We start from the raw sequence: 22,046 nt of genomic DNA, 5'->3' as shown, positions 1-22,046 counted from the left end.
GTTTAGCTAAATATGGGCTAATAAGCATCCAGAATAATGCTGAGAATTTCATCAGTTCATCACTGACACTACAGTACTAATATACAATATATATGTTGGCACTTTCCATGTATATTATAATTGCTAGGTTTTCACAATCAATCACAGAGAATAGAACTGTGGGGGGTAATAAATACATCTGCTGCTTGTACCAGAACTCTTTTAATTGACACATCTGCACTCACTTCTTTATTTTGAAGTCACATCCATCAACTTAATTGTCGCCTTAAAGAGGACTTGTCATTTGCGCCACTCTCTGTCATCTCACTGAAACGTCCCTGATTCACTAAGTGGCGGCAAAAACAGATAGCGTTGAGGATGCCTGTTATTTCCATACCTCAGCACTGCACTCATGTGAGAATGAGCTCATGTCCCACACCATCTGTTGTAATCTGTTACTCACATTCAATTGGAAGTCCCAAGTGTGGGAAAAAAAAAACTGACTAATTTCAGTCTGTTCACATTTTGGTGCCATTAATATTTGCCTTAACGGCTCAATGAATAGGTAATACAGGAGCTTGTCAAAAAGTGTGCGAAAGTTAGGATAGGAGAGCCTAGTATGTGCAGATTTTTAAGACAGCTAGTCAGAAATCAAAATTACTCCACACAGAAAGGCCCTGTCTACCTGTAGGGATCGAACCTGGGACCTTCTAGCCATGATGCAGGGGCACTAACCACTGCGCCACCATGCCACCCAACTCACTTAACAACGCAACTACCTTCACCAAATACTGAAGGCAAAACAAGTATGTGGATATTGATACTTGATGAGAATCCATTGCCAGCGTGCTGACAGTAAATGAACTGTTCAGGTGAGCACAGTGGGATGGAGGTGGCAGATGGGACAAGATGTGGTTCACTGAGACTGCCTGCACTCTTTCAATCAACATTTAGCTCTACGCCTGTGCCACTTGCACAAATTATTAATTTTAGTAAACAAACTTCAGTTTGAAACAAATATTTGTATTTGTATAACCCTAGACTTTTCCCTGTAGGGACATTTGTATTCTGCCCATAACCCATGTTCCAACCTCATCTGGTCCTTTAAGGAATATAAAGGCATTGATAGAGTTTTATTAAAAGGCCTGAATTAGGGATCATTTGGTTCAGAAGTAAATGCCCTTTTTGCTGGGGGCTTTGTGGTGCAATAAGTTATTTCAATATGACGCTTATGTAATGTGTGCAAAGCATGGACCAAGGACAATGTGTAATGAACTATCTTAGATTAATTTCTCCTACTGGGGAAAAAAACAAACTATTCCACATGGATGCTGCAGTAGCATTTTTAACCCAATTTTGGACTGAGAGTGTAAAAGCAGTGGGCGAAGACAAGAGAGTCTGATTTTTTGCTCTGACCTAACTCTAATGGTTCACACAGCACTGATGCCTCTACAATGGTGCCACCATACAAAGCTCAGTTTGGTGATTTGGGCGGCTGCATCTGTAAAATGATGGCCTATTACTGTGCCACTATGGCACACTCTGCCGCTTTCTATCAGAGCTATTATTACATGTTAATGAGCCAGGAGAAGGCTCATTTGGGCTCTATTCAAACAACCACATTAGCGTGCTATTATGTTGGTTCATGAGGAGCGCCGTCCCTATTGCTCCCTGCACGTTATCCGGTCTTGTCATTAGGAAATAATGGGGCAGAGTTCTGCTGACACATCGTTGGTCCGAATGTTTAAGACATACATTGAAAGCAGCACAGAAACAATCTCCCATGCTATTTCTTGAGGTTGAGAAAAAGAATTAGCTACAGCTACTAAATTACCAAATGATGTCCCAGCAGAGGAATTTTCTTTTTTTCACTAATGAGAGCAATTTCCTTACTCCAGTGCAAAAAAAGGAAGCGAATATATAAAGTATAGGGGCAACAAAAGAAAAGACGTTTTAGACTCTTAGATTCTGTGTAGACAACTATGTATACTCTAAGTACACACTGTGGTTCAAAGATGAAAAAAGAATGATCTGATGAAGGCTAATGCTGAAACGTTATCCTTGATTAAAAGTTGGACATCGGCTACTTGAGTGCGCGATGCTTTTTTTTTTTTTTTAAGATTTTCCTCAACATCTGCACCTCTGAGAATACTATTCTGCGTTGCTTCTATTATCTCACCTACTCTAAGTAAGTTACCATTGTGCCCTCCACATCTGACCCATCCTTCAATGACATTAGGGCAACCTCAGTAGGCAACTGTAGTGCAGTGACCGGCTCTAGATCTTGAGATACGGTCAGGGACATTGGATGGCAGCAGGCACACTGTGTTGGTATATTTGGTGGGATTGTGTGCTACAGTATAGAGATCAGAAACTTTAAATTACTAGCCAAGCAGGTTAGACGACCAGGGAAACCAGGAAATATGACCACATTAGTCCAGTGCTCAGGTCTCTGTACTGGCTTCCTATTGCTCTGAGAATAGCTTTTCATGGTAGAGCACCAAAATATATGGCTGACATGCTAGGGCCATATGGACCAGCTTGTGCCATGAGAACCTCAGGAGGTGGTCTCTTCGTGGTTCCTAGAGTCAGGACTAAACACAGTGAAGCTGCATTTAAGTTTCAATAATAAGCTTAAACTCTGACTGTTTAGGTCCAGGCTGAAAACACTGTTGTTTACTTTTGTTATATATTATCTATGTGTTTTTATTGTACACTGTAAACCTGAACAATCAGATTGGACTTAAAAATGATGCTGTAATTGGTTTCAACAAAACCTTTAAGTTCAACTTTGCTGAAAAATGTTCCTCAGATTTTTAAGCTAAATTGAACTACAAACTTTTAAGTTCAATTTAGCTTAAAAAACAGTTTTCAGCAAAGCTGAACTTATTGCTATGGTCACTCTAACAGAAGTGCACTGCGGCTCACTTCCTTAACTCATCTTAAAATGAATGTAAATAAAACTTTTTTAAAAACACCCCCTTGGACTTGCACTTTTTGAGATGAATGAAGATTTTTGTTGGTTTTGATTTCTTTCACACCATAACTTATGACTTCAAACACCGTTCGGTTTTACAGTGTTGCTGTGAGACATATTGAGTAGCCTCGAACATGAAACATGCTGTATAAATAAGCCTGCCTTGCCAAAATTAAAATGAACAATTGAACATGATCACAATGCATACATGTATATGTGTAATGTTGCAAGAGGAAGCTAGAAAATAGGGGAATATACTGTAATTGAGACCACTTACCCCTGTTCATTGGCACAGAGCGAGCGCAGGCTGAGGTACCAGGTGCCTGTTTGAGGGTAAGGGATCCTCAGTTTGGTGATATTGGAGGACGCATTGACTGAGAGAAAGAAGCCTGCAACCGACTCTGCAACAGAACAAGACACGCAGGTGCAATGAGAGGAAACACTTTTGTTTAAGAAGTGCCTAAAGACCTACTCACACTAGCAGAAAAAAACACTTCACAATCAGGAGTCTAAAAATTCAAATGCCAAAGTGCTCAAAGTTTTTTTTTTTCATGAATTCATCAGGAATTTGTCAACATGCCTGTACCTGATTCACATTTGAGCGTGCCGTTCTCCCTCAGGAACAGTGGCATGCCGTGGTTGAGACAGCCGAACACGGTGACATTGGCCCCCCTCAGCGTGGACTGGAAGGGGCAGAAGACACAGGCAAAATCACACACAGCAAAATGTCAATGCAACGGCCATCTGCCAGAGTCACGGCGCTGTGCTAACACCGCTCATGATTACCTCAGGCCTCATTTGCCCTCAGCTTCGCCACTACTCCACTTTAAAATGAACAAATCAAGTCAAAGTGCTCTCCCTCTGTACGCCCCAGGCACATCAATGAAGATGTTGACACTCTATCACCTTAAAGACTTGTTTTGGATTAAATAAAAGGTTTTTAAAATTCCGGGCGAGCATTTCAAACCATTGGGAATTGCGTGTACATATTCAAATCAGCTTGTTGCACGGAGAGGCAAAAGAAAATACATCTCATCTTTAACAGCAGGACAAAAGCATTAGTATAATGAGCAGAGAGAAATGTTGGTTTGTTTATTAGAACGGCGCAAAAGAAACAAATGTGTAGTGCTATCTGTTTCTAAATGACTTCATTTATTCTGCTCTTACCAGACGCAGCCGAGAAGGGGGCTTTTTACAGCTTTAGTGAAAGAAAAGCATTACCAACAGCAGTGCGCACAACTAATCACAGCACTTTTTCCCCCAAGTGAGTATAATTTGGAAAATATTTCTCGTAACAAATTATAATTTAAATGTTCGACAAAAACAGACTCTTTTCCAATTCCGCACAAATAATTGAGTCACTGGGATTGCCTTTTGTATTTGGGTAGGAGCCACACAAGTTAGAGGCTCTTTCAAATGACTAAGCTCTGATAGGCTGGTATGGGTTTTTGATTTGAGACATGGCAAGTATTCCAGACTACTGCTTTTAAAACAGTGAAGCTGACTGGCCTGGCGAGTTTAGATATCATGTGGTGAAGGCCTGGCTGCTTTTGAATGGTAAAACGCGCATAAGTATGCAAATGATTGGTAGGGCCAGAAAAGCTTAACCACTTCTAATATCGCCTGACTAAAATCTTTCTCATGCCTTACGCTCTAAATAAGTATTATGTATGTTCTGGGAGTTGGCAAAGTTGTTCATTATTGTAATGACTCCACACATACACACACACGTTGCCAGGTGCGATCAGTCCAGCCCAGGCTCCCCAAACGCACCATCTGGAGTGGGGCATGTGTGTAAGGTGTGACAAAGTGAGAACCAGAAAGAACTTTGTACTGCATTGACTCAACATTCCCTTCAGAACACAAGCATGTTGTACGTCGCCGTCCTACCACTCAGGCAGGCATGGCTTCAAATACTGTGAGATGGCGCAAGGCCTGTTTTACCTGCTCAATGTCAACTGCAAAATTATGATGTATTAAAATGAAAACCTTCTTTTTTATAGTGTGGGTTATGTCTATTTGCCTGTCATTTTTTACTTCACATAGTGCTACAGGCCAAGGAAAAGGCAAACATATTCCATGCTTTACTTATCTTACGATTTGCTTAAAGGGGCTAGATGGAAGTTTGCCATTTTATACTCACTACTGCCACCTCAGGTCATATGTGTAACTGCACCTTCTATATTAAGCTCGTGCAGGAAGGCACTTCGGACCAAATTAACACCTTTTTGAGTGACAGTGCAGACATTTTAGAGGCAGTTGTGGTGAATAGGTCTGGACTCTTTCTACACATTAGGACATTGCTGGAACATGTAGGGAGAGGAAACAACACAATTTTAACATTTTTAAACTCTGTATAGTCCCTTTAAGGGTTGAAGTGAATATAAGATGTTTTCCTGTTTTTCTAATGATAACCAAATTTGACAGGCTAATGCTGGTGGTTAAGTCTTTATCCTATGGTTGCACTGCAATTCTGCCATATGAAAATGAAATAAAAACAAACAAAAGATGCTACAACTGGGAAAACCAAGTAAATGTTTACAGAAAAATCTGATATATCATTGTGAAACATTTTAAAACCTGTCCTATGCTCCTTTTTAAATTGGCTCCACTGCATTTGAGCCATTGTTCAAAACCAGTGAGGCAACCAGTCAGGGTCACCTGTCTAGCCAGAGAATTAGCCATTGTGCATGTTTTGGATTTTGTGCTGCAGTCCCGTGTAAAGACATACTGACTGTAACATTGCTGCATGAATCACTCCTAACATTCCCATTTAAAGTCAGCTCCATGATCCAGATGTTGATTGACGTGTGGGGGTTGCTGTCGTTGGGGCGCCATCTGTCCTTTTTTGTACGAGTGGCAGGGCTCACGAATAAAAGCATCGGTCTTGGAACACTAAAATCCATGCGTGTGTGGGGCAATTTCAGTAATGCAAAGCTATTTCAAAGACTAGTATCATCCCTAAAAGCTACCGAACCTGGTTCCACTTTCCCACCATCCACAAAGGGGATGTGATACAGGCTCACACACTGTACCGCCTAAGAACTATTTCTATTCTAATCATCTACAACCATACTATAAAAAATATAAGCCTCCTTTACGTTTTCCGCTATTATTCCCCCAAAGATACACAAGTAATATTAGCTGGAGTTCTATGACCATTTATTGAAAGGAAAATGCAATTTGTAAATCTGCATAAATGTGGATCACTTTAAAGTTTGAAACAATAACCTCCCTGAAACAATCAAGTCTTTCTGAATAAATAAGACGCTTTAAGATGTTGTTGTTGTTTTTTTTATCAGTGAAGCCGTCTATTGCTGCTAGGCAACAGCTAACACATTGACTTCAAGGCGCGTCCTATCAAGTGAAAACTTGGTGGTAAAATGATTCAGCGTGGTCTTGGAGCAAATAAAGGCACTGCGCATTTATCACGCATTCTTTTACAGGAGTGTAGGAGACAGACGAGACACTTCTATTGTCTTCCCAAAGCCCTGCCCAAGTGTGCGGCTCCACTGACGAGCAAGTGACATGTCATCGCCAACAGGGAGAAATGTGTCTATGGAATAATACAGTGTGACAGGCTGCGCGAGAAATACAAAAACGCACACACCTGCCCTCGGTCAAATTGTTGTTTTTAGCAATGAGGGAGATTATACGGAGTCGAGTGTAAAAAGCACTGCTGCTGTTATTATAAGCACTCAGAATTCTGTACATTCAAATGAGAGGATAAACAAAGGCTGTGGGATATCTGTGCTGCCTTGGGGAATTTGGGCGTTTTCAGCAAAGCAAAGTAATAATAACAAGCATACTTACTGCAGCATTGTTAAAAAAAAAAGGAAAAAAAGTGACATATATCTCCAGAAAAAATGAAGTCGGAAATGTGGTCTGGGTGCCAGGCATATTGACCACAGCCGTTTTACCAACAGTACAAAACTCAACAAAGGCAGTCTATAAGGTATGCAACCCTTTTATACTAATAAACAACAATATCGTATCCCATTAAAGGACATAGGCAGCATGTTTTGTGAATAAAAAAATATAAAAGCTTGGACAGAGACAACAATAAAATTTAAAAGTAACAATAAAAACAGCAGTGAAGCAGTGTTTCCGAAATAAAATAATAATCATGTCACAATACGGATTCTATACCCTGATGTTTTTGAGAGGTTTTGCTGCAGCTGCCATTGTTGCCTTGGTTCCTTTGGGAAATGTGTGAATTATTATTTGAAAGGAATAACAACATAGTTATTATTATACAATAGTTATTGTAAATATTTCTTTAATACAACACCCTGCCACAGTAAGAAGCATCTTCAACACTGAGACAGCCACATCATTTTTATCCAACATCAGCCAGGAAACACCGTGCTTGAATTTATGAGCCCGCATGTATGATTTCCTGTATCGTACATCACGCAGCTGTGTCCTGAATGTCCTATGCAGATACACACAGTATATGAGGAAATGAAAGGGTCTTTACTGAGAATTAATGGCCATGAGGACACACTGTGACCTATATTGTGATGATGATTGATGCTGTATGGAATGACCTATTGAAAGCCTGGCATTACGGTCATATCACACAGCTTCCTGTTGTCGGGTCCTTGGAGGGCTGTGGCAGGAGCAACGCAATAATTACACGAGGAACCGGTCAATAAACCTCACAGTTATTTATCAAGCCAATTATTCTAATTTTCCACAACATTAACAATGTAGTTTTCCATAGCGGTGAGAGGGTTGAACACTTTAATATCAAATGATTTATTGATGTCCACGTGTTACTACAAAAACGACAGTATACAATTTTTTATGCGCTGAATCTACTTGTCACAGGATGTTCTGAATCCCAACAAACCAGCACATTGTGTTGTAGAGAAACACATGTATTTTCTCCGTTTTCGAGGCTGACAATTTCATGAGGCTGAAAATTACTCAAGTGTTCTTCCCCAGAGAATAATATGAGGATTAATTTTTCATGTCATTGTGTTCAAGGGGCAGCTGAACAAAGGCATTTGAGACGCCGGCCTGATTTAGTCAATTTTCAATCAGAGACATATGTGACTCGCCCAAACACTGGCTTCTGTTCCATCATAAACTCTTCACTCTGTCCATCTGAGCATCCATATTTAGCAGTCGACTTCTGTCTGAGGCCTTTCCCTTCAGTTACTGTTGAATATTTATATTCCCAACAACAATCCTCCACTCTGTCTGTTGGAGATGTTATATAGTGTGACAATGCTACAAGCAGTAATACAATTTTGGCAAAAATAACTGATTTCACCATCATGTTAATTTAGTAGGTGACAAATAACATTATACCCTTCCAGCCCATTTTGGAAGGTTGCCGGCTGGAGAATCCCACAACAACTGGCTTTTAAGACAAGCTAATGCTATAGGCTGTGTCCAGTTGCTTTACTCTCACTGTCACTATACACCAATGCATTATAAATAAATGTCAATTATTCATTATTATGCAACTGTGCTCTACACTTTTAATATGTTTTTGTGCATCTAATATTCAACAGTAGGAAATAAAGCTCCCCCACCTTCGTGTTACAAAATGCAGTGGGAGGAAAAGTATATGAACGCTTTGGAACTTTGGTCATAAAATGGGATCTGATCTTCATCAAAATCATAGTAATGAGTAAACAGTGTTTGCTTAAACTACTACTACCCAAACAATTACATGCTATCATATATTTAATGACCATAACACTGCTGCACGTTTGAAGCTTGCGAAAGAGCACTTGGATGCTCCACAGCACGACTGGCAAAATATTCTGATGAATCCAAAATTAAATTGTTTAGGTGGAACACACGTCATGTTTGGAGGATCAGCACACCAACATAAAAACCCTATCCTCACAGTGCAGTGTGGCGCAGGGAGCATCAGGTGCTTTGCTGCCTCGGGGCCTGGACAACTTGCTATCATCAATAGAAAAATCAATTCACCAAGATATTTTGCAGAAAAAACCTGAGACATTCACAGAACAGTGTGGACTAAGTAAGTGAACCCTTGGCTGGCCTTTCTTTGGCAGCAGAAACTGCGTTTTCTGCAGTTGCAGATTAGACATGCCCAACGATCAGGATGAATCTTGGACCATTCCTCTTTACAAAACTGTTGCAGTTCAGCAAGATTCCTGGGTTCACTTACTTATTCCACGCTGTCTTGAATGTTTACATGTTATGGCCAATAAAAATATGATAACATGTAATTATCTGGGTGGTATAAGTTTAATCCGACACTGTTTATTCATTCTTGTGATTTTAATAACGATCAGACCACATTTTATGACCAATTTAGGCAGAAATGTGAGAGATTCCAAAGCGTTCACGTACATCTTCCTCCCACTGTATATATCAGTGTACATTTCACCTAGATAAAAGAATGCATCTCAGAGTTACTATTATGTATAAATAAAAAAATTAGGAGCTTGAGGGTGGTTTATAGGACCTGAAAAACGTCCTTAAATTGAAACTAGAACTTTCAGGGTACTCACCATGTTCAGTTTGAGCTCCATGTTAAGCACTCCTCCACTGTCCAACACTGGCATTAGGTTGATGGCAAACACCGCGGCTCGATCTGGCGGGACTGATATATTTGGGCCAAAAAACACATAGAAATGTACTGAGAAGGTGTCCAGCTCGTTCCGCAGGGTCGGGCGAATGGGCCAGCACTTGTTAGGGTCCGAGGTTGGGGCGAGGTAAACCACGTTGTTCTCTGAGGCGGGCTGGTGGCTGGCGTTCTGAGACAGACTTGGAACAGCGGCCAAAGACATGGTTTCAGACAGCGAGAAGCCCATGGGCGTCCCAAAAGACTGAGGCATGTTCATGGAGGAGCTGGGCAGCGCCTGCTCCTTTGACAAGTTAGGTTTTGAGCAATCTGAGGGAGAGACAAAGATAGAGGATATATGGTATAAGGACGGTTCTAAACAGTCTTTACTCCTGTTTGGTCCTGGTTTTACTTAAAGCCACGCTGTGGAACTTTTCATCCAATATACAGAATAAAGTCCAAGTACTCATTTTATTACATGTATTCTAATTGTTGAAGCAAAAAGCTTATAAAGGAACAAACAAATATCTCAGTTCGTCTCCATGGAGATGTTGAGCCAAATATGAGATTTAAACAAGTTTGGTCCTCATCCAAATGCATTCTTTGATTACCCATTACAAAAAAAAAATCTGTGTCGATCTGGTCATTAGGAGCCTGTTTTGTATTGGCAACAGTAGAGTCCAAAATAGTTCAATATGTATGTGCCTTTAAAGCAGTACTAAGCAACTTGTTTACCTAAATAAATCCTTTTCGTAGTCCCTCTGGGGGTAATACAAGTGTTAATGGAATGATTGGGGGGTCTTTCATCTCCCCCTGTTGTCTCTGGCCAGAAAACCACAATTGCTGCCACCGGGTCGGAGTCACCAATGCACACTAATAGAATCAGGAAGAAGAAGCTAACAGGCTGACGGGCAAAGCTAACTGCGGGCTAGCGCCACTTAAACAGTATTTACAGCCAAGTTTGAGTGAAAAAAAATATCTCCATTATGTTATTGGATGTACAATATCCCTCTCTCCCTTTGTCTTTTCAGCCTAGTATTTACTCTCACCGACAATTAATAAGTGAAAAAACATGCTACGACACCTGCAGTGGCGCTTATGGCCTCAAGGGGCACAAGTTGCTTTAAATTAGCCTTGGATTAGGTTAACACTCAGTTTGCATTGATGTTTATTTTTCGGTGACATGATTCTTCTTGGATGCAATCAAGATTAAGTGATTGACCCATGTTTCAACAACTCAAGAGAAGAAGAAGAAGAAGAAGAAGAAGAAGAAGAAGAAGAAGAAGAAGAAGAAGAAGAAGAAGAAGAAGAAGAAGAAGAAGAAGAAGAAGAAGAAGAAGAAGAAGAAGAAGAAGAAGAAGAAGAAGAAGAAGAAGAAGAAGAAGAACAAGAACAAGAACAAGAACAAGAACAAGAAGAACAAGAACAAGAACAAGAAGAAGAAGAAGAAGAAGAAGAAGAAGAAGAAGAAGAAGAAGAAGAAGAAGAAGAAGAAGAAGAAGAAGAAGAAGAAGAAGAAGAAGAAGAAGAAGAAGAAGAAGAAGAAGAAGAAGAAGAAGAAGAAGAAGAAGAAGAAGAAGAAGAAGAAGAAGAAGAAGAAGAAGAAGAAGAGCTTTATTTGTATCACGCCTTTCACAGACATGGTCACAAAGCGCTTTACATGAGACAGAGCTGCCTATCAGGGACATATCTCCAGATGATGAACAGGACTTGGTCAAAAGCACTACCAAGCGATAGGATTGAGCCTATTGTGCATGTTTTGGGTTGATAGGGGATCGGCATGCCAAGAAGAAAGACATCCAGACATGGAGAGAGAACAAAGACCCCACCTGACGCCGGTATTGAACCCGGGACTGTGACACCAAATCTACCGCATTGCCTGTAGCTGATGCTGAAGCTTTTCACGAGTCCCACGCTGACACCTGTGTTATATAATAATCAGTGTCATAAAATCCAACAATCCAAATCCCAATGAAACGCTCAAACAAACAGGCGGCGGCGAGTCACTTCTTTTTCTGCCATCATTATGCACGCTAAGCAACCAAGGGCTTCTGCAAATGTTTGAAATGATCCCCGTCGGCTGGCTCTCACAATGTAAACAGCAAGGTTCAGAGCTGCTGTGCACTGCTTTTTAATGAAACACAAGATTCACAGTAATTGCAAACAGTAGGCCCTCATTCAGCACAAGCAGCTCACAGAAGGGACGGTCATTGGACAACGAGCATCACAAACAGACGATTGAACAACACATGCAGTTCCAGCAGGGAGAGGGTTTCAAAGACTTGCCGCATTATACATTGCTCAGAATGGTCCACTCTACTGTAAAATGTCTTTGACTGTTTGCTGGGTATTATTGTTGTTTAATAAATTGAGATAAAGTAAAATAATAATCAAAAAAGATTCATCACAGACTAATCACAACTGGTTTTCAACTGAATTTTTTGAGAATTTCTGAATATAGCTTTGGAGTTGCATCAAATATCCTGGGATGTATTTCAAATTCCACAGCTAGGTTGAAACACTGTTGGCTGAACAGCGACAAGTGTAAGTACAAAAAGTAAACGGGGTGAAAGTATGAGTCGTACGGATTTGAATTTATTTAAAGCTATGTGAAAATCATAGAGAAGGGCTGTTCAAGTCGTCAACTGTACTTGGTTTTGTGGATGCTTTTCACACAAAGGCTTTGCCAAACACTGAAATTTCAAGTAGCAACAAATTTGGTAGAGAGGGGTTTAACCTTGTCCCAACACAGAGTAGGTTTCCACTCGTTACCAGCCCAGTGACCTGACACTGGCAGTGGCTTCATTAGCATGATAGTGCCCTTGTTTTGACTGGATTTGGGTCGGAGAATGCTGCTGCAAATAGCAAGTAGAATGGCTTGTACCGTAGCCCACATGCTTAATTAAAGCTAGGTTACTCCCACAACAGCTTGTTTTACTCATCTTTCAAACCATCTCTTCTCCTTGGCTAATAAATGACTAAACTCTCTGGAAATGTTATCTATAACTGTCTCTTGGAAAATCAGGACACGAGCTGCAAACCCAGCATTTTAACAAGAGAAAAATACCTCAGTGTCAGTGGCCTCTGGGCAGACGATGGGCGACCATGACCCTGATACCTGCAAATTGGAGTGGATTGACACTAGAGGGCCACACTTGTGAGCCAGCTCCTAACAACGACAGCCGGGCTCACAACATCTCAGGAGGTGCTGACTCCAACCTGAGCCCTTCTTCAATTTAAATCCACAAAAGGTCAAGCCAAGATCTGCCTGCCAGCCACGCTGGAAAAGACCGAGTGTGAATAATTAGTGTGGGTGTTGCCATGGTGACAAAGTGCAGAGCGGTGCACGGGGAGGGCAGCGCTACACGGTAGAGACTTCCTACAGATTTCTGAGTCGCCCCGCAGAGTCAGTGTAAAGAACGCTGGAGCTGTCCATATCCAGAAAACAGCATGTAGCACTTATCCATGCGATCACTGGCCTCTTAGTAATCCCCACAAGAACCAGAGCCGTTTGGCCTTCAGTCTTCCTTCCAATTTAATGGTCCCACAGTGGCAGCCTCAGTTTTTCAATCAAAACACATGTCCAAAACTCTATATGCACCACTGAAGGAACAGGGACGTTCAAAAGGTTTAAAAATGCAGTTGCACTGAAGAAAATAATCCAGATGAAAATTGAAAAGTTGGCCATGTTTTCTTTTTGCAAAAAATCCTCAAAATCAGGACTGCAGTATTTTAGAAATGTGTGAATTAATAGGAATAATTGGCAATACTGTCTAAACATGTGGTCACAATGCAAATGAACAAACACAGACTAACACAGAATCATGCAATAAACTGTGACATGCTGCTGTCATGTCATTATGTTTTTTTCTTTACAAAGATAATTTAAGTATATAACCAGTAACCATATTTATTTGTTCTAGATTATATTACAAATGCCAGCATTTGTTTTGTTTCTTTTTCTTTTTTTTCTTGCCCAATTTGTGAGTCACACCATAGCGCCACTTCAGAAGCAGCAGGGTATAAAATAATGAACCAACAGGAAGCCAGCTGCCCACAGTTACAGGGAATAAACATGATCACCATCTATGAAAACGCTGACAAGATGAAATTCAACGCTACCAACAAATATCATTCAATTAATTAGGCTAATTGGAAAATTTCGAAAAACATTGCTATTTATTCAACAAAAAGATGCTTACAGTTTGAAAATCTCAAAGGGAGCGGCTACAGCGACTCTGCAAGTCATTTTCAAATTAATACAAAAAGCAAGAGGAGCACCAGAGCTCACACACGCTTCAACTCTAAATCACTTTTATCCTCTAATCCATGGAGACCAGCCAGTGCCACAAGTAAGAAAGATCTTCGACAAATTCAAATGATGTTTTCCACTGAATGCTATTCACGTGTTGGAAAATGGAATTTACTGCGAAGTGAAGCAATTATGATGCCCAAATGTTTTGTATTAAATCTGGCTGCAAGAGAACCTCCACTAAGGACCTTTCAGCGGTACAGTCATGTGACCAGGATAGCAAGTTATCCAAATCATTAAGTTGGTTATATTGTATATCTAAGGCATACATACATATTTCTGTTTGAAAAACTGAGCATGCTAAGAAACCACCATACTAAAACAAAGACGTAACAAACTAAAGAAGGCAGATACATTTTAACTAGGGCTCCATAGAGTGTAGTGTTTAAATCATACATTTTAAATGTGTAAAGCATAAATTGGGCTTTATTTGATCCCTGTTTGGGGGAACACAATCCCCCATCTTTCAATTATTCAGATTAAAGGCAAAGATTTGAGATGATATAATGATATATTGAGAGTGTTCCGGCAACTGCTTTGGTCTGTTCCCTGAACCCATCACATCAGTCCAAAAGTGTTTCTGAAACTACTACTTTACAAATCAAGCACTGAGTTATGCACTCACCTGTGATCTGGACTCCGATGCGGAAATAGACATCGGCATTACTGAGGTATCGCTCCACCAGGATGTAGTACCACTGCTCCCAGGCGGGGGCAGCCGTGGCCAGTTCACAGGGACTCCACTCTCGACAGTCCAGGGCACTTGAGTTATGCACTGGCGGCGCCCGAGCTCTTATCTTTAGCAGCACGGGACAACTGTCGCTGCTCTTGTTCTTCGTGCTGCAGTTTACTAGCTGAACCTTGACCTTTGATATATAATTGGGGATGAACACTCTGCAGAAGCCCAGACACACACACACAAAAATGGTCAGAATACCAATGTGCTCCAGTAGGAGTTGTACTGTTAATGTATGGATAGGACTGTAATAAGGTTGCAGCGTTTTTTTGAATGTGTATTTTTTTCTTTTTTCAATTACATCCACTTTGGTAACAGTGGTATAATCATTCATAAGTGGAAGGTTGCTGGTTTGACTCCAGCCAAACTACATACTCTTACTGTCACTACAGTCACAGTAATGTGGCTGATTGTAACAGGAAGGGCATCCAGTGCAAAAATGTGTCTATAATTTATAGTATACATTTTTTGTTCTGCAAAATAGTTTTGATTTTCAAACCATCTTCTTCCACACTTTATATTCCACATCCATTTACATCAAAGACGATAATAATCCTCACTCTAAGGCAATTGTCTGAAACATACTTGTACAATGCAGATCTGTTGTGGGCAGGGATCATCTGGTCGATGAAATACCCCGGGTACAGCACTGAGATCCCAATCAGCCTCTGTACAATGAGCTGAGGCTGGAACAGGTACTGGCACTCTTCAGACAAGCCCTAGAAGAACAATACATAATCTTTAATATTTTCTGTCATTTCCCAATGATATGTCAGAGCAAGTAAAAGGGAGAACGGCAAAAAATCCTGCACGGGAAGCGGTTATCTTTCTAATAATAGCACCGCCCTATGCTCCGCCACACTGTTTCCCCTCACAATAACATTTATGGTGCCTCTCTGATAAGCTGAGGCACAGTTACTTACACTGTATGTCACGCATGATCTTGTGCTAAAAAGGCTTTTTTAGCCTCTCCTATCTGATTCAATAGGACAGGTGTGAATGCCAAGTAAGGTCATTTATCCTATCATCTGATGGCCAACCCCTCTTGCTCCAGCCACAATTACCGTGACATGTCATTAGTGGGAGAGGTGCTGCTGGGTGACCTCCTGATTTATTGCAGCCTGTCAGAGCGAGCAGCATGTGTGGAGCTGTGTTTTAAATAAGGCTCAACATAGAACAAAGAGGTGCCATTGTGTTGCATGTTTCAGAGATAGACCGGTTCACATATACATTTTTACAAGACAAAATCAAAGCAAAATCTCAACAAGGAAGTAAACCGTGATTATATATACATCAATGGTTTATTAATGCTTTATGGTTTTATTTTGCATTGTGTTGATGTGGGAATAATGTTGTCAGAATAGCACTGTATATTCATGCCACAGTCAGCTTGTAATGCTTCCACTTTTCACCAGAAATATGTGCTTTCTTTGACATTCTCTACATTTCCCGAATTTGAATGCCAGCGAAACTGCATTTAGGCCACGGAACAGAAGAAGTCCCGGCTGAAACCTTAAACTAATTGGATTCTTTTTGCTCCTTCACTCAGACCGACCCGCGGAGAGTATGCACTTTTAGAAAGACACAAAAAAAAAAGAGAGAGAGAAAAACTCCAGGGCACGGGTGAAGTTTTGAGTCTGAAGGAGATACCTGCATTATCTAACGCAACAAACGGTAACAGCCCTGCAATCCGACAATGTGAACTGCAGTTTACCTTTGGTTTTCCAGTTCACTGTTTCATCAGGGAGAACTCTCACACTCACAGGTGTCACAAAGGAGCATGAATGTTGAACGAGCAGTTAAACAAGGTGAAGATCAAGGACTGATAAAAGAGAAAATACGTTTAATTACGGCATAATCCACAGCAGACTGTCTGGCCTGACCAGCAGAGCGGAGAAGAGAGGAAGGACACTCACACACGTAATGGCGTTGTACTGCAAAGGTTCTCTAACTTTCTACACCAAGGACCACCTCATTAAACATTTGGCCTTCCCAGTACCACCATGCCTACATCCAGATCAAATCAGGATGAACAAAGGTCTTAAATAGACCTAAATAGGATAGAATGACACTGTCTAAACTAGTGTAATTCATACCTAGACCTGAGAGAGGGAAAAAAACTGTATAAAATGAATAAAGGCTAAAATTTCAGCTGACCCTGAGTACCACCTGTAGAAGCCCAGAACCACAGCCTGGAGTAAATTCACTCTCAAAGATCTCTTTAGTCTCATACTACACCTTTGTGTTTGTCTGTCGCTGTCACCAAGCTACTTTGTATTTAGCAACTGATGACCATAAAACACATGATATTATTCAGACTATTTATTGCTTTAACCTCTTGACCTTAACTCAGTACGTTTTCTCCAGTTTTACCCAAATCTAAAAGCTTCTTGAGAGGAGAGTTTACAGGCCAAAGTTAAGCCTTATTTGAAAGCTAAGATCTGCAACACTGAGTAAAGACTTTTTCCTCGTGTTGGTTTTTGTCGCTTTTTTGTTGCGTTTTTGTAACTGTTTTTGCAACTGTTTTGTTTTCAACACTTTTGTCGCCTGTTTTGTCTCGTCTCGTTTCAAAATTTTGATGCTTTTCTCAAGAAGATTTTAGATCTGGGTAAAGCTGAACTTGAGTTGAGTTGAGTTTAATTGTTTATTTGAGCATCCTGCTCAAAAGGAGTGGGCTGAAGCAAGAAGCTTATGAGCGCCCACCCCCAAACTCAATGCAATAAAAAATTTCATTTCACCATAATTAAAAAGGACAAATATAAATGGAGCAAAACAACAACAAAGAACAGCAGCAAAACAATGTATCCTGTGCACTCATGATGGCATTTAAGTAAGATACAAGACTGAAACTCTGCACTATATACATTCCCAAAAGGGAGTAATCTTAATTACGAAGCAACAAAGAGAAGCTACATAATGAACCTTAAGCAGCATTTACACACAGTGTACATGCGCATTCTTACATGAAATAACTTTATCCTATAGCAAATTACATTATCAATCATACATTAGAGAAAATGAACTCGGTTAAGGCTGGAGTTAAAGATCATTTGCAGTATTTTCAAATGGGGAAAAAAAAATTCCAGGTGGGATGGACTGTTGATACCTTAGAAATCATCCCATTTCAGCTAAGTGCCAAAACCATCCACTCTACTCTTTTGATGCAGCAGCAGAACCTTCAGCCTCCTCTTCACCACCACCAAAGGACCATTTTCCACATATGCCCCACTGTGATTTCTTTAGACACTGCTATAGTATTATTATCTATGTGGTGTGTAATCTCTTTTCTGCTTTCTTTGCCTTTAGAGAAAGCTTCCCGTTGTGACTGCTATAAAATTGCCCCTCAAAGCAGGATTTGAAATAGGTGTGTTATCCCTCACCATTCAGAGTGCCAGGAGAGGCTGGTCACATTTTCGCGTGACTCTTTCTATTCTCAAAGCGCTCCAAAGAAAACCAATTCTTCTGGACACGCTGCATGGATGGCAACTTCAGATAGTGTTTTTGATTGTTTGTTGCAGGTGCACTTTTGCCAGCCGGTAGAAAGACACACAGAGCACATGCGAATGATGGCAAATAAATTGGCTGAAATCGAAAATCAGCGGGAGTTTAGGTGGTCAAATAGTGGAGGCTATGAGAACCACAAAGCAGCAAATTTCACAGTACAGAATCGGAATGAGTGAAGGCTCGTTTGCTGTCGTAAGCGGGAGCTAAGTAACCATGAAGGGAGTATGTTAGATGTAGATTTGATCAAAGTGAAATTTTGATTGAAAAATGTACAACAATGATAAAGGTTTTCAGTTCCCAAGCACAGCACTTTCTTTCAGAGACTATTTTGTTTCAAAATGATAAACGTTCATCCTTGTATTTTACTTTGAACGTTAAGCCAGTCAGCATGGTGGTTGAGAGACCTCAGTGACCACATATAAGCAGGAAACAGAACTCTTTGTCCAATAAATCCATAATTAGGTCTTATTTTTAATGACCTCAATTGCACTGGGTCTATGTTTTATTTGGATCTACTGTATGTCATCTGCATTGTAGATTGATTTACGTAAATATATTCCATTTCAAAAAGGGCCAGTCTTGACAATTACATTAAAACATAACTAATATGGAGTGAATCTGTAACTATTTCTTTTTACAGCAATACAAGACGTGCCCATTAAGTCTGGTGTTCTCATTCCTCTTGTAGGAACATAGTCACAAATGGGTGAAGAGACATATAGGCTACACTATCAACTAATTATCAGTAAAATTTGTATTCAGCAGCTTCACCTTGAATATAATGAAATAATTGCACAGTGCGTCAAATATAATTTCAAAGCTGGATGAGCAATTACATTAATAATATAGAGAGCAATTATCATGTTGTAATGAGAAGATACCAGCTATGTGTTAACAACTATTGGCCGAGAAACAACGACTAAACTTAATTCGGTGTTTGCTATGACCAGGTTTACCTTGACTGAGATCTTGCCTTCATCCTTGGGCAGGTGCGCAGCCAGGAACCAGTCTCCGGGGAGTGGGCTGGTGACATTAAACGCTCCAGTCGTCCGGTTTGGAAGAGTCCAGGTCAGAGTCACCGCAAAGGATCCAGGGACCACCGTGTCTCGAGGGAATCTGGTGTACAAGGGGTTTATTACAGGCGGAGCTCCGGACCTGAAATACCTGCCAATCATAGAAAGTTACGTTAGGCATTTTCCTTTAAGAAGAGAGAGAAACAATATCTGAATATGAGTGTGCCAATCATACTGTCCAAACAAGTGCTATGTAGCTGTCAGATCAAAATAGACCTAATTAAATAAAGCTAATATTGCACCAGCTGCTCCTGATGCCGAAGCACAGGGTAATCGCACATACAGTGTTTAACCAGGCGCTATCACCTCGCTTATATAAAACTGTGAGGTACGGACTATTTTTACACCACACACAGGAAGAGAGCTGTGGAGTCCCATTGTGAGCAGAACAGAAAACAACTACAACCCATTTTACACGGTATATTTTCTTGTGCAGGATAGCCCAGTCTTACACAGTCACGTTGCGGTTCGGGCAGCTGTCTCCAAAAGTGCCCCCTTGCTCCTTGAAGGTGATGAGGTTCCAAACGGCCATCATGGTGTCATCAGGCACATTGAAGTGGAACAATTCCACACTGGCAAAGGAGTTGAAAGCGTTGAGCTTACGAGGCGTTCGTGTGAAGTACTCGGTGACAAAGAGGCAGTCTGAGGGGGGAGAGAACAGAGACTTTGGGAAAGTACAAGGCACAGCATAGACACCTGATTAAAAACTGAATTATGATTAATACCTCTTGCCTGTCTAAAGGAAGATCACTACCTCTTCTTCAGTGTAATGAAATGCTTCTCCTTGAACCTGGCAAACAGCCTGGGCAAGGTTAGATCATCTCAATATGAGATCAGACACTTAAACTCCTTTTATAAGTAGCTGAGAGAGGCGTATGTATGCATGCTCACTCTCGTCCTGCATAATGTCAAATCCTGGGATTACACCCACTGAAGGTGCTGCATATAAAAGCAGAGAACAAGTGACAGGTGTAAGCTGCCATATTACCTACATGTATTACCTTCAGGCAGCCAGTACGCCCCATGGGTGGGCCCAGCTGAGTGAGTCACATAATTACTATGGTACATCTTAGATAAGACGGTTAAACGTAGTACGTTACAGCAGGGATGTCCAACTAGCAGGATTTCTACATTTCTACAGGTGCTTGATGAGTCTGATCTCTATTGCTTAAAACAAAAGCACATAGGCATATGGCACATCTGAAGGCTGCTATGTTGTACCGTTTGTCAGCCATACAAAACAACCATCTCTCTCCTCTCTACCTTCACTATCCTCTCTCTGCCAAGAAAACCAGCCTGAATTAGTTATAGTCTCTTCAGGATAATTCTCGCAGACTGCCCACCTGTAATGTGTACAAAAAAGAGGCATATTACCAGAGTGTGCAATGAAAATCGAGCGCCTCTAAAACAGCATGACACCAATTTGCCGCGAGTTAATAGCGAGACAGCGAGTGAGCCCACTGTACTAATGCTGTGATTTGTGACTGCGCGCTTGCCCATTGCTTGAGTGTCTTTGCCTTGATGATGATCCAAGTACCAAGGTACAAAGATACATAGGCTTTTCCAATGCACTATGAGTTCTAATGTATGCCTCCCAGACCTAGCTATATTACCAGACCTAGCATCTATAGGAGCAGCCCTGAATACTAAAAGGCTCAGTAAGGAGGCACAAACGCAGACAGATGAAGCAATCTGGATGTCAACAGCTGAAGTCTAATCCCAGACAAAGCTAGCGGCCTGTATTTCTCTCTGACCATGGACGTCTATAGCCCTGCTATAGCTGATGCATAAAGGTTCTTTACATAAAGCCTTTCATTACATGTTCGCCTATACACAGATGTGACAATTTAGTTATTGAAGCATATGGAGTATCAATATGCACATTACAATGAACTGAATTTAACTGTATAACCTAATGTATTTAAAGACATTCCGTACCTAGGCCTATGTGTTTGTGCCTTTTTCTATTGTGTACATCCCCGACAATTGTAATCGTGACTTGTGTGTGTATTGTATTTACTGTATGTTTTTATGGAAAATGCTTTGTGACCCTGGTCTGTGAAAGGTGCTATATAAATACATTTTACATACTTACTTACTTACATTCCAAATAAGGACCTTAATTTCTGTGGTAGTACGTGTTTCTTTAAATCAGACTTCAAACTAATGGAAAATTAAACTGAAATTAGGAATTAAGGAATTCCTCACACTGCCTTCGCACAAGCCTTGACTATTGAGACATAAACTTCCGGACAAAACATCTTGCTCACATTCGCCAGATACACCTACTAACCAAGGATGTCTTTGAAGAATTTATTTACAAAAGCACCACAGGGAGGGAGATTTGGAGTGACCAGTCGATGAATGAAATCTTGGTGTTAACAGACAAAAGAACATGCATTTTGTATTTGCTAAAACAATATAAAACGCATCAGCAGCCTCAGTCCATAGAGATACTGTAGCTCGTACATTACACCACTAAAGCAGTGATGAAAAAGTGATAAAGCTCTCTGCGCTGAAACACATAAAACTCTTTAATGAATAGCACATGGGCAATTAACCTCCCTGTGTCCACACGTTTATGAAAACGGTCTCTAAGAAACAGCACATCACATCTACACACAGCCGCAATAACCAAATGAAGGTGACATGTATCTTAACGCTGTAACTCTGACAGCATCCAGCAGCAAATACAGACATCACATTCTGAGCACAAAGAACTCCCAGGCTTTCACTGCAGCGTGTTTTGGAATTCACTAATCTCTTCAATGAACGCCTCCCCAACCACTGTTTTATTCGGTTACAAGCTTAATATAGACATAATCCTGCTTTTTGTCATCTTCACTGGAGATTTCAGCAGAGCGCTTTCAGGATGCCATGTTTAAACATTATTTTGTCAGGAAAGACATGTG

The 22,046-nt window shown here is 40.7% G+C and overlaps 1 protein-coding gene across 1 annotated transcript in view; it reads right to left on the bottom strand.

Moving 5' to 3' along the window:
* tmem8b (transmembrane protein 8B) overlaps window positions 1-22,046 on the bottom strand; it is a 34,759-nt gene that overhangs the window by 11,377 nt on the left and 1,336 nt on the right. The window contains exons 2-8 of the mRNA XM_079555342.1: window positions 19,587-19,776; window positions 19,018-19,225; window positions 15,143-15,276; window positions 14,447-14,715; window positions 9,457-9,839; window positions 3,543-3,639; window positions 3,234-3,357 (exon numbers count right to left, since the gene is read on the bottom strand). Of these exons, the coding sequence (XP_079411468.1) occupies window positions 3,234-3,357; window positions 3,543-3,639; window positions 9,457-9,839; window positions 14,447-14,715; window positions 15,143-15,276; window positions 19,018-19,225; window positions 19,587-19,776 (1,405 nt within the window). The remainder of the gene's footprint in view (window positions 1-3,233; window positions 3,358-3,542; window positions 3,640-9,456; window positions 9,840-14,446; window positions 14,716-15,142; window positions 15,277-19,017; window positions 19,226-19,586; window positions 19,777-22,046) is intronic.

Source organism: Gobius niger (assembly GCF_951799975.1).
Source record: "Gobius niger genome assembly, chromosome: 1".
Taxonomy (NCBI): Eukaryota; Metazoa; Chordata; class Actinopteri; order Gobiiformes; family Gobiidae; genus Gobius; species Gobius niger.
The sequence above is the reverse complement of the archived record's forward strand: the minus strand, read 5'-3'. Positions and strand labels throughout refer to the sequence as shown.